The following is a 15,618-nucleotide window of genomic DNA, read 5'->3' as shown; positions in this document are numbered from 1 at the left end:
ATAAGTATATGATGAGCGATGGCCGAGCGGCATAGGCAAGGTGCAGTAGATGGTATAAAACACAGTATATACATGTGATATGAGTAATGTAAGATATGTAAACATTATTAAAGTGGCATTGTTTAAAAAGACTAATGATCCATTTATTAAAGTGCCCAGGGATTGGGTCTCAATGTAGGCAGCAGCCTCTCTGAGTTAGTAATTGCTGTTTAGCAGTCTGATGGCCTTGAGATTGAAAAACAGCTTCTATCTCGGTCCCAGCTTTGATGCACCTGTACTGATCTCGCCTTCTGGATGATAGCGGTGTGAACAGGCAGTGGCTTGGGTGGTTGTTGTCCTTGATTATCTTTTTGGTCTTCCTGTGACATCAGTGCTGTAGGTGTCATGGAGGGCAGGTAGTTTGCTCCCAGAGATGCGTTGTGCAGACCGCACCACCCTCTGGAGAGCCTTGCAGTTGAGGGGGCTGGAGTTGCCGTACCAGGCTGTGATACAGCTCAACAGAATGCTCTCGATTGTGCATTTGTAAATGTTTGTCAGGGTTTTGGGTGACAAGCCAAATTTCTTCAGCCTCCTGAGGTTGAAGAGGGGCTGTTGCGCCTTCTTCACCACACTGTGTGAGTGGACCATTTCAGTTTGTCTGTGATGTGTACGCCCAGGAACTTAAAACTTTCCACCTTCTCCACTGCTGTCCCTTTGATGTGGATCGGGGGTGCTCCCTATGCTGTTTCCTGAAGTCCACGATCATCTCCTTTGTTTTGTTGACGTTGAGTGAGAGGTTGTTTTCCTGACATCACACTCCGAGTGCCCTCACCTCCTCCCTATAGGCTGTCTCGTCGTTGTTGGTGATCAGGCCCACTACTGTTGTGTCGTCTGCAAACTGAGTTGGAGGTGTGCATGGCCACGCAGTCGTGATTGAACAGGGAGTACAGGAGAGGACTGAGCACACACCCTTGTGGGGCCCCAGTATTGAGGGTAAGTGAAGTGGAGATGTTGTTTCCTACCTTCACCACCTGGGGGCGGCCCGTCAGAAAGTCCAGGACCCAGTTGCACAGGGCGGGGTTGAGACCCAGGGCCTCCAGCTTGATGAGCTTGGAGGGTACTATGGGTTTGAATGCTGAGCTGTAGACAATGAGCAGCATTCTTACATAGGTATTATTTTTGTCCAGATGGGATAGGGCAGTGTGCAGTTTGATGGTGATTGCATCATCTTTGGACCTGTTGGGGCGGTATGCAAACTGAAGTGGGTCTAAGGTGGCGGTGATATGATCCTTGACTAGCCTCTCAAAGCACTTCATGATGACAGAAGTAAGTGCTACCAGGCGGTAGTCATTTAGTTCAGTTATATTTGCCTTCTTGGGTACAGGAACAATGGTAGCCATCTTGAAGCATGTGAGGACAACAGACTGGGATAGGGAGCAATTGAATTTGTCCGTAAAACACACCAGCCAGCTGGTCTGCGCATGCCCTGAGGACTAGGGATGCCATCCGGGCCAGCAGCCTTGCGAGGGTTAACAAGTTTAAATGTTTTACTCACGTCAGCCACGGAGAAGGAGAGGGGGGACACAGTCTTTGTTAGTGAGTAGCGACGGTGGCACTGTATTAGCCTCAAAGCGGGAAAATAAGGTGTTTTAGTTCGTCTGGAAGCGCGACGTCGACGTCCGTGACGTGGCTGTTTTTATTTTTGTAGTCTGTGATTTCCTGTAGACCCTGCCACATACGTCTCGATATTGAGCCGTTGAATTGCGACTCCACCTTGTCCCTGTTCTGGCATTTCGCTTGATTGATTGACTTGTGGAGGGAATAACTACACTGTTTAAATTCAGACATATTTCCAGACCTCTTTCCATGGTTAAATGCGGTGGATCGCACTTTCAGTTTTGCGCGAATGCCGCCATCCATCCACGGTTTCTGGTTAGGGAAGGTTTTAATAGTCACAGTGGGTACAACATCTCCTATGCACTTCTTAATAAACGCACTTATCGAGTCAGCGTATAGGTCAATGTTGTTCTCTGAGGCTGACCGGAACATATTCCAGTCTGCGTGATCAAAACAATCTTAAAGTGTGGCTTTCAATTGGTCAGACCAGCGTTGAATGGTTCTCGTCACTGGTACATCCTCTTTGAGGTTCTGCCAATAAGACAGAACGAGCAAGATGGCATCGTGGTCGGATTTTCCGAAGGGAGGGCGGAGGAGGGCTTTGTATGCATCGCGGAAGTTAGAGTAGCAGTGATCAATAGTATTAGACCTGCAAGTCATGCAATCAATATGCTGATAGCATTTAGGTAGCCTTGTTCTCAAATTTGCTTTGTTAAAATTCCAAGCTACAATAAATGCAGCCTCCGGATATATGGTTTCCAGTTTACATAGTGTCCAGTGAAGTTCCTTGAGGGCCGTCTTGGTGTTCGTTCGAGGGGGAATGTACACAGCTGTTACTATAACTGACGAGAATTCTCTTGGTAGGTAAAATGGCCAGCATTTGATTGTAAGGAATTCGGTCGGGTGAGCAGAGGGACTTGAGTTCCTGTATGTTGTTATGATTATACCATGAGTCATTAATCATAAAGCATACACCCCCGCCCTTCCTCTTCCCAGAGAGGTGTTTATCTCTGTCGGCGCGATGCATGGAGAAGCCCGGTGGCTGAACCGATTCTGACAACAAATCCCGAAAGAGCCATGTTTCCGTGAAACAGAGAATGTTGCAATCTCTGATGTCTCTCTGGAAGGCAACCCTTTGCTCGAATTTCGTCTACCTTGTTGTCAAGAGACTGGACATTGGTGAGTAGTATACTCGGGAGCGGTGAGTGATGTGCACGTCTACGGAGCCTGACCAGAAGGCCGCTCCATCTGCCCCTTCTGCGGCGTCGTTGTTTTGGGCCGCCTACTGGGATCAGATCCATTGTCCTGGGTGTTGGTCCGAACAGAGGATCCACTTCGGGAAAGTCGTATTCCTGGTCGTAATGTTGGTAAGTTGACGTTGCTCTTATATCCAATAGTTCTTCCCGGCTGTATGTAATAAGACTTAAGATTTCCTGGGGTACAATGTAAGAAATAATTAATAAAAAAATAATAATACTGCATAATTCCCTAAGAACACGAAGAGGCATCTCTGTCGGTGCCATTGGGTTACTGAGTTACACGGACACATTCACATATAAACACATCTATAATGCAGTTCCCCTCCAAGTCTCCGACCACTACCTTGTATCCTTTTCCCTCTCGCTCTCATCCAACACTTCCCACACTGCCCCTACTCGGATGGTATCGCGCCGTCCCAACCTTCGCTCTCTCTCCCCCGCTACTCTCTCCTCTTCCATCCTATCATCTCTTCCCTCTGCTCAAACCTTCTCCAACCTATCTCCTGATTCTGCCTCCTCAACCCTCCTCTCCTCCCTTTCTGCATCCTTTGACTCTCTATGTCCCCTATCCTCCAGGCCGGCTCGGTCCTCCCCTCCTGCTCCGTGGCTCGACGACTCATTGCGAGCTCACAGAACAGGGCTCCGGGCAGCCGAGCGGAAATGGAGGAAAACTCGCCTCCCTGCGGACCTGGCATCCTTTCACTCCCTCCTCTCTACATTCTCCTCTTCTGTCTCTGCTGCTAAAGCCAATTTCTACCACTCTAAATTCCAAGCATCTGCCTCTAACCCTAGGAAGCTCTTTGCCACCTTCTCCTCCCTCCTGAATCCTCCTCCCCCTCCTCCCCCCTCCTCCCTCTCTGCGGATGACTTCGTCAACCATTTTGAAAAGAAGGTCGACGACATCCGATCCTCGTTTGCTAAGTCAAACGACACCGCTGGTTCTGCTCACACTGCCCTACCCTGTGCTTTGACCTCTTTCTCCCCTCTCTCTCCAGATGAAATCTCGCGTCTTGTGACGGCCGGCCGCCCAACAACCTGCCCGCTTGACCCTATCCCCTCCTCTCTTCTCCAGACCATTTCCGGAGACCTTCTCCCTTACCTCACCTCGCTCATCAACTCATCCTTGACCGCTGGCTACGTCCCTTCCGTCTTCAAGAGAGCGAGAGTTGCACCCCTTCTGAAAAAACCTACACTCGATCCCTCCGATGTCAATAACTACAGACCAGTATCCCTTCTTTCTTTTCTCTCCAAAACTCTTGAACGTGCCGTCCTTGGCCAGCTCTCCTGCTATCTCTCTCAGAATGACCTTCTTGATCCAAATCAGTCAGGTTTCAAGACTAGTCATTCAACTGAGACTGCTCTTCTCTGTGTCACGGAGGCGCTCCGCACTGCTAAAGCTAACTCTCTCTCCTCTGCTCTCATCCTTCTAGACCTATCGGCTGCCTTTGATACTGTGAACCATCAGATCCTCCTCTCCACCCTCTCCGAGCTGGGCATCTCCGGCAAGGTCCACGCTTGGATTGCGTCCTACCTGACAGGTCGCTCCTACCAGGTGGCGTGGCGAGAATCTGTCTCCGCACCACGTGCTCTCACCACTGGCGTCCCCCAGGGCTCTGTTCTAGGCCCTCTCCTATTCTCGCTATACACCAAGTCACTTGGCTCTGTCATATCCTCACATGGTCTCTCCTATCATTGCTATGCAGACGACACACAATTAATCTTCTCCTTTCCCCCCTCTGATAACCAGGTGGTGAATCGCATCTCTGCATGTCTGGCAGACATATCAGTGTGGATGACGGATCACCACCTCAAGCTGAACCTCGGCAAGACGGAGCTGCTCTTCCTCCCGGGGAAGGACTGCCCGTTCCATGATCTCGCCATCACGGTTGACAACTCCATTGTGTCCTCCTCCCAGAGTGCTAAGAACCTTGGCGTGATCCTGGACAACACCCTGTCGTTCTCAACTAACATCAAGGCGGTGACCCGTTCCTGTAGGTTCATGCTCTACAACATTCGCAGAGTACGACCCTGCCTCACGCAGGAAGCGGCGCAGGTCCTAATCCAGGCACTTGTCATCTCCCGTCTGGATTACTGCAACTCGCTGTTGGCTGGGCTCCCTGCCTGTGCCATTAAACCCCTACAACTCATCCAGAACGCCGCAGCCCGTCTGGTGTTCAACTTTCCCAAGTTCTCTCACGTCACCCCGCTCCTCCGCTCTCTCCACTGGCTTCCAGTTGAAGCTCGCATCCGCTACAAGACCATGGTGCTTGCCTACGGAGCTGTGAGGGGAACGGCACCTCCGTACCTTCAGGCTCTGATCAGGCCCTACACCCAAACAAGGGCACTGCGTTCATCCACCTCTGGCCTGCTCGCCTCCCTACCTCTGAGGAAGTACAGTTCCCGCTCAGCCCAGTCAAAACTGTTCGCTGCTCTGGCACCCCAATGGTGGAACAAACTCCCTCACGACGCCAGGTCAGCGGAGTCAATCACCACCTTCCGGAGACACCTGAAACCCCACCTCTTTAAGGAATACCTAGGATAGGATAAAGTAATCCTTCTAACCCCCCCCCCCCCCCTTAAAAGAGTTAGATGCACTATTGTAAAGTGGTTGTTCCACTGGATATCATAAGGTGAATGCACCAATTTGTAAGTCGCTCTGGATAAGAGCGTCTGCTAAATGACTTAAATGTAAATGTAAATGTATAATACACTCACATTGAGGACCATTGAGTCATCTAAATCACAATAAACCATTTTTCATTACTTAAAAACAGAATGGGACTGAATATATCAATATATCTTTTTGACAACTTTTACTTCAGTACATTCCTAAAGAAAATATTATACTTTTTACTCCATACATTTTCCCTGACACTTAAAAATACTCATTATATTTTGAATGCAATTCAAACACTTTTATCAATAGAACATCCCTGGTCATATCTACTGCCTCTGATCTGGCGGACTCACTAAACACAAATGCTTCGTATGTAAATTATGTCTAAATGTTGGAGTGTGCCCCTAGCTATCCGTAAATAAAATAAAAACATGAAAATTGTGCCATCAGGTTTGCTTAATATAAGGAATTTTAAATGATTTATACTTTTACTTTTACAGTATCAAACTTTCTGGTTAAATAAAAAAGTAAACTTTTTTTACTATATTTACTAATTACATTTACTTATTTACTTAAGTATTTTTTAAACTCAAATACTTTTTCTTAAGAAGTATTTTATTGGGTGACTTCCACTTTTACTTGAGTCATTTTCTATTAAGGTATCTTTACTTTTACTCAAGTATCACAATTGGGTACTTTTTACACCACTGGAAAATAGGAACACAAAAAAAGTAATTAGCACCAAATAAATATCTGTAGCCTACACTTATTAACCCGAATTAGCTCCAACACCACTGTCGGAACTAGAAGCACAAGCATTTCACTACACTTACATTAACATCTGCTAACCATGTGTATGTGACAAATAACATTTGTTTTGATTTGACCTCTAACCAGCAGCCCAGTGCCAAGTGAGATTTTAACACTTTTCATTCTTCCCCTTCTTGCTTAATTGATGAAGTGATATCACACTAAGGTGAGGCTCTATATTTGACATGTTATGTGTGAGCACAGAATTCCATGTGTTGCATGGGTTTGAATGGAAATAGATCAGTCATTGAAGCTCTAGCCTGGCCAACACTCAGTCTCACCACTTTTTCTCAGAATGGAAAGAACCATTTAATTCAACTAGATGTCACATTTTTATGGTAATACATTCACTTTTGTGGAGTACTATAATATGAAAGGGTTTATTTTCAAAACGTGATAAATGAAAAAAAATTACATTTGCATTTTTTCATCTGAAATGAATGCTTATGGTTCCCTTTCTATGTGGGTTAATTATGTCTGTTTTCATACTTTTGAAACATTTACTTTAGGTGTGCTTTAGAATGAGTTTTTTGCTAAATAAGATATCCGACACACTTGTTTCATACCAGAGCCATGTGTTTAGAGAGATGGGACATTGAGGTTTCTTCAGTAGGATACATTGACATGACACTACAACATCCTATGGCAGCTATGTTAGCTCCCTTGAACAGAATTAGCATTATGAAGCATTTACATGATACTTCAAAATTTATATGGCAGCAATGTAAAAAAAAAGGCTATGTAACTGGATATCTAGAATTAGAACAATATTTAAAAAATGCTTCTATCTTTATCCACTGTCCAGGTTTTTGTCGCTGGCGCAAAAGTCAGTCATTTAGCGAATCATGTCCATTATATTTGTCTGTTCAGTTACCCTCTTAAGGATTGAACCTTTAAAAAAAAAGAATGTTCGCCTAAAATGACATACCCAAATCTAACTGCCTGTAGCTCAGGACCTGAAGCAATGATATGCATATTATGAATACCATTTGAAAGGAAACACTTTGAAATTTGTGGAAATGTGAAATGAATGTAGGAGAATATAACACATTAGATCTGGTAAAAATATAATACAAAGAAAAAAACATGCGTCATCTTTGAAATGCAAAGAGAAAGGCCATAATGTACTATTCCAGGTTAGGTGCAATTTAGATTTTGGCCACTAGATGGCAGCATTGTATGTGCAAAGTTTGACTGATTCAATGAACCATTGCATTTCTGTAAAAATGTTGTATCAAGACTGCCCAAATGTGCCTAATTGGTTTATTAATACATTTTCAAGTTCAATACTGTGCACTCTCCTCAAACAATAGCATGGTATTATTTCGCTGTAATAGCTACTGTAAATTGGACAGTGCAGTTAGATTAACAAGAATTTAAGCTTTCTGCCTATATCAGATATGTCTATTTCCTGGGAAATGTTCTTGTTATTTACAATCTCATGCTAATCACATTAGCCTACGTTAGCTCAACCGTCCCGTGGGGGGGGGAACACCGATCCCATAGGTTTAGGTTTCCCTAAATATTTTTGCCACACTTAGGAATATAATCAGAACCTTATCTTATTCATTTAGGCTAACCCGTGGCTTAGTCAGCCAGATGCGGTCATAGACCGCTGTCACTCTCAGCTGTTCCCATGCTACCTAGCGTTACGTAAGCTTTGAGCTCTTGAGTGTCGTGGACTTTTTTGTTATGGATCCCTTTGACAGTTTGAAGCCTGTGATATCTATTCCTGTTGGCCCATATAAACTTTCTAAACAAAAGGAGAGAGCCAAGATCCACTAATGGGAAACAATAGGCTACTGTCTGCTAACATACAGAGGCTGCAAACAGCGGGCTATGTCACTCCGACAATAAGAATCAATCCATCTTTCACCGGCAAATGAATTGCAACAGACTTTCAATGTCCTTATTATTCCTTAAATACAAATTGAGTATTTTTATATTTATTTATGTATCGATACTGTCTAAAACCCAATCAGGATAATTTTTATATTGAAGTTCTGTTGTTTGGGGTGGGTTTATAGCGTTTACCACAAAACATGATTATTTGTCTCTCTAAAATAAAATTACCTTGCAACTCTCTCAAAATATGTCTGAAAATGCATATATCGCGTTTTGGAATGAAACTTCATATGTTTTTGTTTGGCACTCAAAAATGTAATATATATACCAGAGTACCCCAAATGGCGGCCAATAGGTGATTTTATTTGCCCCCAAAGTTTTGAGCCCAAAATAAATAAAATACGTACCTTTTTTTGTTTGTTTTATTGTTGGACAATAAAACCCCCAGAAAACCAGCTCCAAGGCATTTACATTTTGTAAATCTGTTCCAAAGTATTCCCAGGCATAATAGAGAGATTATCTCGAATAACCGGTGCCCCCACACATTGACTCTGTACCGGTACCCCCTTGTATATAGTCTCCCAATTGTTATTTTACTGCTGCTCTACTTGTTACTTTTATTCATATATACAGTGGGGCAAAAAAGTATTTAGTCAGCCACCAATTGTGCAAGTTCTCCCACTTAAAAAGATGAGAGAGGCCTGTAATTTTCATCATAGGTACACTTCAACTATGACAGACAAAATGAGGGGAAAAAAATCCAGAAAATCACATTGTAGGATTTTTTATGAATTTATTTGCAAATTATGGTGGAAAATAAGTATTTGGTCACCTACAAACAAGCAAGATTTCTGGCTCTCACAGACCTGTAACTTCTTCTTTAAGAGGCTCCTCTGTCCTCCACTCGTTACCTGTATTAATGGCACCTGTTTGAACTTGTTATCAGTATGTGTTGTCCACAACCTCATACAGTCACACTCCAAACTCCACTATGGCCAAGACCAAAGAGCTGTCAAAGGACACCAGAAACAAAATTGTAGACCTGCACCAGGCTGGGAAGACTGAATCTGCAATAGGTAAGCAGCTTGGTTTGAAGAAATCAACTGTGGGAGCAATTATTAGGAAATGGAAGACATACAAGACCACTGATAATCTCCCTCGATCTGGGGCTCCACGCAAGATCTCACCCCGTGGGGTCAAAATGATCACAACAACGGTGAGCAAAAATCCCAGAACCACACGGGGGGACCTAGTGAATGACCTGCAGAGAGCTGGGACCAAAGTAACAAAGCCTACCATCAGTAACACACTACGTCGCCAGGGACTCAAATCCTGCAGTGCCAGACGTGTCCCCCTGCTTAAGCCAGTACATGTCCAGGCTCGTCTGAAGTTTGCTAGAGAGCATTTGGATGATCCAGAAGAAGATTGGAGAATGTCATATGGTCAGATGAAACCAAAATAGAACTTTTTGGTAAAAACTCAACTCGTCGTGTTTGGAGGACAAAGAATGCTGAGTTGCATCCAAAGAACACCATACCTACTGTGAAGCATGGGGGTGGAAACATCATGCTTTGGGGCTGTTTTTCTGCAAAGGGACCAGGACGACTGATCCGTGTAAAGGAAAGAATGAATGGGGCCATGTATCGTGAGATTTTGAGTGAAAACCTCCTTCCATCAGCAAGGGCATTGAAGATGAAACGTGTCTGGGTCTTTCAGCATGACAATGATCCCAAACACACCGCCTGGGCAACGAAGGAGTGGCTTCGTAAGAAGCATTTCAAGGTCCTGGAGTGGCCTAGCCAGTCTCCAGATCTCAACCCCATAGAAAATCTTTGGAGGGAGTTGAAAGTCTGTGTTGCCCAGCAACAGCCCCAAAACATCACTGCTCTAGAGGAGATCTGCATGGAGGATTGGGCCAAAATACCAGCAACAGTGTGTGAAGACTTACAGAAAATGTTTGACCTCTGTCATTGCCAACAAAGGGTATATAACAAAGTATTGAGATAAACTTTTGTTATTGACCAAATACTTATTTTCCACCATAATTTGCAAATAAATTCATTAAAAATCCTACAATGTGATTTTCTGGATTTTTTTTCTCATTTTGTCTGTCATAGTTGAAGTGTACCTATGATGAAAATTACAGGCCTCTCTCATCTTTTTAAGTGTGAGAACTTGCACAATTGGTGGCTGACTAAATACTTTTTTGCCCCACTGTATACAGTATATATAGATTTGTTTTTTTAAACTGCATTGTTGGTTAGGGGCTCGTAAGTAAGCAGTTCACTAAGGTCTACACCTGTTGTATTTGACACATGTGACTCATACAATTTGATTTGATATGTGATCTTTGTCAAATATTATATCTGTTTTGGCTTCTTGCGGTCAGTTTGCGGTCTTCAAATTATTTGTCATTACTGTATGTTCCGGCCCCCTGACCATCGTCTCCAGAAAAAAAGAAGGGAAAAAAAGAAAAAATCAGCCCACGGCTGAATCTAGTTGATGATTTCTAAAATATACATTTGAAAAAGGTACATACTGTACATTATGTAGTTATTAGGGGTAGTAGGAAGCAGCTCTATTTTACAATGGGAACCACTTGTCTCATTGTCCACTGAACTGCAGTATGTAAGGCAATATGTAGGGTATTCTAGTTCAGAGTTGTGCTTGTTGTGGCATCAAATATAACCAGTTAAACATCCTGTAGGTATATGTGTCACCTCATTCTTGTACTTATCTAACCAACTCTTGTTGTCCCCCATCCCTTCTTTTTCCTTCTCTTCAACCTCCACTTCCTCCCTCCTTCTTAGTTGGATGAAAAGGCCGAGGTGTGGGAATCCAGACAAACTAAAAGGCAACTCGAGGTCGCGGAAGAGGAGGTACGCGCTGACGGGGCAGAAGTGGCAACGAACACACATCACCTACAGGTGAGCGACGTTAGTCAACTATTATTATAGGGTTCCGTGTTTGTCAGTGTAGCTATTCATTTGTGCTCTCACTCTCTCTTCCACTCTCTTTCTCCTTGGTCTCATATGCCCTCTGCATTTCCTTGGATACAGCACATACGGGCACACACACATTGATTTACACAGAATAACATTTTGTGTGTAAATAGAAGTCATGTCAGAGAACAGAATAAAGTTATGGAATGTTTTTCAACCTCTTCTTTGCATTCCTTTGCAGTTAACTTTTGTTTGCATTTTAAGAATACCAGCAGACAAACTACTTCATTTTAATAGCAAGGATGATCGAGGACAAGGACAACTTTTCTCTCGTCCAATTCTCTAAGATCCTCTATGTAAATCATCCAATAATCTTAACCAAAATATTCAAATTCCCCATCTTATCATGCGTGATTGCTAATGGGGTCTGAGAGAGCAGGATAACGGGTCCTCCTCAGCGCAGTGGGAAATTGACAGGTTACAGCCGTCAGAGATGATAACTCTGTCAATTTATTCAAATCCTTCCTTCCTTCTTGCATGTGAATTGATGAGGCACCTATTCTAATGGAATGTCAGTCTGCTTGGCTGTGCTGTCTGGCTGCACTCGCTCTGTAAAAATAAGTTGGGGAGAGAAAACGAGGGGAAGAAGATTTCTCTCTCTCTCGCCGTCTGCAAACGACTGATAACAACAGCTATGTTAAAAGTGCACTGAAAGCTGCTGGGCTTGTTGGAATAGTTTAAAAGTTAAACTTTTAGAGTGCCTCATCATCCATTTTAGAGAATATTCTCCCCAGGCAATAGTGGGAGAGGTGGTTTGAATTTGGGCAGATATGTGCTTCTGTCTGATTTTCTATATTTAAAATGCTGTTTTTGTGGGGGGCTGCTTTGTGCTAAAGCTTTGTTTTAATGATGTGAAATGTAGCAAGGTGTTAAATATTTTCTTCCAATTATTGTCAATGTCTTATATTGTCTTACCAGTGCACAATGGCTCTTGTCTAACTGGTGGTACCATCCAACCCTACAATAACACCCCCCCCCCCCACCCAGGATGGATCACACAATCTGTTTTCCACTCTTTTATATTTTGTCTCTATTTGTCTCCTAACATCAGGACCCAGATTCACAAAACCTAAGAATACACTTCTTTACTGCTATTTTTTCCTTAAGTTTAGTTATCAAGTTAAGCAAAGTTGCTATTCCTCAAAAAGGTTATTGGAAATGTTCTTGCTCTATTTCTTATGTTTCAAAAATGTGATTCTTAAAATGTTGGGGGGAGGGATTTGTTTGATAAGTATCACTATTACTGAAGATATATTATGGACATTTTCTGAAATTGCAATCCCAAAAAATCTTACATATTTCATATGTTTCTTCTTAGGCAAAATGTGAAGAAGAAATTAGATTCTAAATCTTTTTAATTCCAAGATGGCTAAATCCTTTTCTTAAATTCATGGCAGTGAGAGAATAAGCTCATGAAAGCAATTGAACATGTTTAATTCACTCACAAACTCTGAAAGTTTCAGTATTGATTATTTTAAACCCAAGAACATGTTTTAGAACAGTAATCTTAGTAGGAAATATGCTAACATGATTGCCATTTCTAGCTTGATAGCTAGCTAAATTGGTTGCCTAGCAACAAACATTTTAAGAAGCAGGGGCGCAACTTTGGTTTTAGAAGTGGGGGGGACATCATTTTTTATCTAGATGGATAAACACTCCAAATAGCCTACCCGACCGCTCGGAGGCATCCGCATGGTCCTAAAGCACACCGTTTCCTTGTTTTGTATCACATTCCAATAAAACTGTGGGGGAAATGCAATTTCAGAATATGGGGGGACTTGTAAGACGATATTTGAGAAGTTCATAAAAAAATCATTAAATCTTAAGATATTGTTGAGTAATTGCACTTACAAATTATCCCATGAACTTCTTATTTTTATTCTTAAGAAGTTTCTTAATTGTTGCATAAGAAGTGTTTTGGGAATCGGAGCCGAGGTCTTTATTGTAAAAACATGCTGTCGATGTAAATACAAATATGTTCTTAATTGACTCACCTCCTCTTCCTCCCTCAGCATAAAGAACGTCACTCCCAAAGTGGGCGCCAGGGAGACCCACGATGCCATCCGGCGTGCGTTTGATGTGTGGCAAGGTGTGACGCCGCTCCGCTTCGAGGCTGTCCCCTACAGCGCCCTGGAGAGCGGCCGGCGGGACGTGGACATCACCATCATCTTCGCCTCAGGTGAGAGTTGTATGGAATGGTGCTGGAGAGAGGAAACTATCTGAAACAACACTGAGTGTACAAAACATTAGGAACACGTTCCTAATATTGAGTTGCACCCCGTTTAGCCCTCCGAACAGCCTCAATTCATCGGGATGTGGACTTTACAAGGTGTCGAAAGTGTTCCACATGGATGTTGGCCCATGTTGATTCCAATTCTTCCTACAATGCTTCCCATTCTTGATACACACAGAAAACTGTTGAGCGTGAAAATTCCAGTAGCGTTGCGGTTCTTGACACACTCAAACTGGTGCGCCTGGAACCTACCACCAGACCCCGTTCAAATGCACTAAAATCTTTTGTCTTGCCCATTCGCCCTCTGAATTATACACATACATAATGTCTCAAATGTCTCAAGGCTTAAAAATCCTTATTTAACCTGTCTCCTTTCCTTCATCAACACTGATTGAAGTGGATTTAGCAAGTGACATTAATATGGGAACATAACTTTCACCTGGATTCACCTGGTCAGTCTATGTCATGGAAAGAGCAGGTGTTCCTAATGTTTTGGGTACTCAGTGTATGTCTGTTGCCCTAATTCCGTTTTCCTAATGTAAACTTTGAAGTTAAAATAAATTGATCTCACCTAAGGTTTCCACGGTGACAGCTCACCCTTCGACGGCGAGGGGGGGTTCCTAGCCCACGCCTACTTCCCGGGCCCTGGGATTGGAGGGGACACCCACTTCGACTCAGATGAACCCTGGACCCTAGGGAACCCCAACCATGACGGTGAGAGATGGAGGTGTGGGGGTGAGAGAGAGAGAGAGAGAGAGAGGAACAGATGGAAAAAGGAATATGGTTGTGAGAGAATCATATCAAAGACTAATGCCATAGAAGAAAACAAATATATACAGTCTGCATTTGATCATGCTGAATTGCACAGCACAAGGGCCCAGATTCACAAAACGTTAAGAAATTTCTTCTTAAAAGGTGCAACACATTTTTTGCATTGTAATTTCTGAAAATGTCAATAATATACAGTACCAGCCAAAAGTTTTGACACACCTACTCATTCAAGGGTTTTCTTTATTTTTACTATTTTCTATATTGTAGAATAATAGTGAAGCCATCAGAACTATGAAATAACACATATGGAATCATGTAGTAACCAAAAAAGTGTTCAAGAAATAAAAATATATTTTAGATAATTCAAAGTAGTCACCTTTTACCTTGATGACAGCTTTGCACACTTGGCATTCTCACAACCAGCTTCACCTGGAATGCTTTTCCAACAGTTGAAGGAGTTCTCACATATGCTGAGCACTTGTTGGCTGCTTTTCCATCACTCTGCAGTCCAACTCATCCCAAACCATCTCAATTGAGTTGAGGTCAGGTGATTGTGGAGGCCATGTCATCTGTTTGCAGCACTCCATCACTCTCCTTCTTGGTCAAATATCTCTTACACAGCCTGGAAGTGTGTTGGGTCATTTTCCTGTCGAAAATCAAATGATAGTCCCAGTAAGCGCAAACCAGATGGGATGGCGTATCGCTGCAGAATGCTGTGGTAGCCAAGCTGGTTAAGTGTGCCTTGAAGTCTAAATAAATCATAGACAGTGTCACCAGCAAAGCACCCCCACACCATCACATCTCCTCCATGCTTCACGGTGGGAACCACACAAGCGGAGATCATCCGTTAACCTACTCTGCGTCTCACGAAGACACGGCGGTTGGAACTAAAAATCTCAAATTTGGACTCATCAGACCATAAGACAGATTTCCACCAGTCTAATGTCCATTGCTCATGTTTCTTGACCCAAGCAAGTCTCTTATTATTATTGGTGTCCTTTAGTAGTGGTATCTTTGCAGCAATTCGACCACGAAGGTATAAGGTATAAGGGCACAAGGCGAGACCCAAATGCAGACACAGGAGGCAGATGGTTGAGCTCCGTTATTTATTATAGCAAAAGGGGTAGGCAAAAGGCAGGTTGGATACAAGCAAGAGTTTCTAAACCAGGTCAGAGTCCAAACGGTACAAGACGATAGGCAAGCTTGAGGTCAGGGCCAGCAGGGGTTCAGTAACCAGGTCAAAGTCCAAACAGTACAAGACGATAGGCAGGCTCGTGGTCAGGCAGGCGAGCTCAGAGTCAGGACAGGCAAGGATCAAAACCAGGAGGGCGAGAAAAGAGAGACTTTGAAAAGCAGGAGCTGAGACACAAAAACGCTTGTTGATTTGACAAACAAGACAAACTGGCAGGAAACACAGGGATAAATACACCAGGGATAATAAGCGACACCTGGAGGGGGTGGAGACAAGCACAAGGACAGGTGAAA

At 43.3% G+C, this 15,618-nt stretch overlaps 1 protein-coding gene across 4 annotated transcripts in view; it reads left to right on the top strand.

The window, feature by feature from the left end:
* The window catches only part of mmp16b (matrix metallopeptidase 16b (membrane-inserted)), a 42,519-nt gene that overhangs the window by 8,816 nt on the left and 18,085 nt on the right, over positions 1 to 15,618 (top strand). For 2 of the 4 annotated variants that reach the window (XM_071361495.1, XM_071361493.1), the window contains exons 3-6: positions 6,434 to 6,448; positions 10,938 to 11,054; positions 13,142 to 13,308; positions 13,939 to 14,076. In XM_071361495.1, the coding sequence (XP_071217596.1) occupies positions 6,434 to 6,448; positions 10,938 to 11,054; positions 13,142 to 13,308; positions 13,939 to 14,076 (437 nt within the window). The remainder of the gene's footprint in view (positions 1 to 6,433; positions 6,449 to 10,937; positions 11,055 to 13,141; positions 13,309 to 13,938; positions 14,077 to 15,618) is intronic. The other 2 variants (XM_071361496.1, XM_071361494.1) reach the window with 1 other exon arrangement.

Source organism: Salvelinus alpinus, chromosome 23 (assembly GCF_045679555.1).
Source record: "Salvelinus alpinus chromosome 23, SLU_Salpinus.1, whole genome shotgun sequence".
NCBI lineage: Eukaryota > Metazoa > Chordata > Actinopteri > Salmoniformes > Salmonidae > Salvelinus > Salvelinus alpinus.
This window is presented reverse-complemented; position numbering and strand designations above follow the sequence as displayed.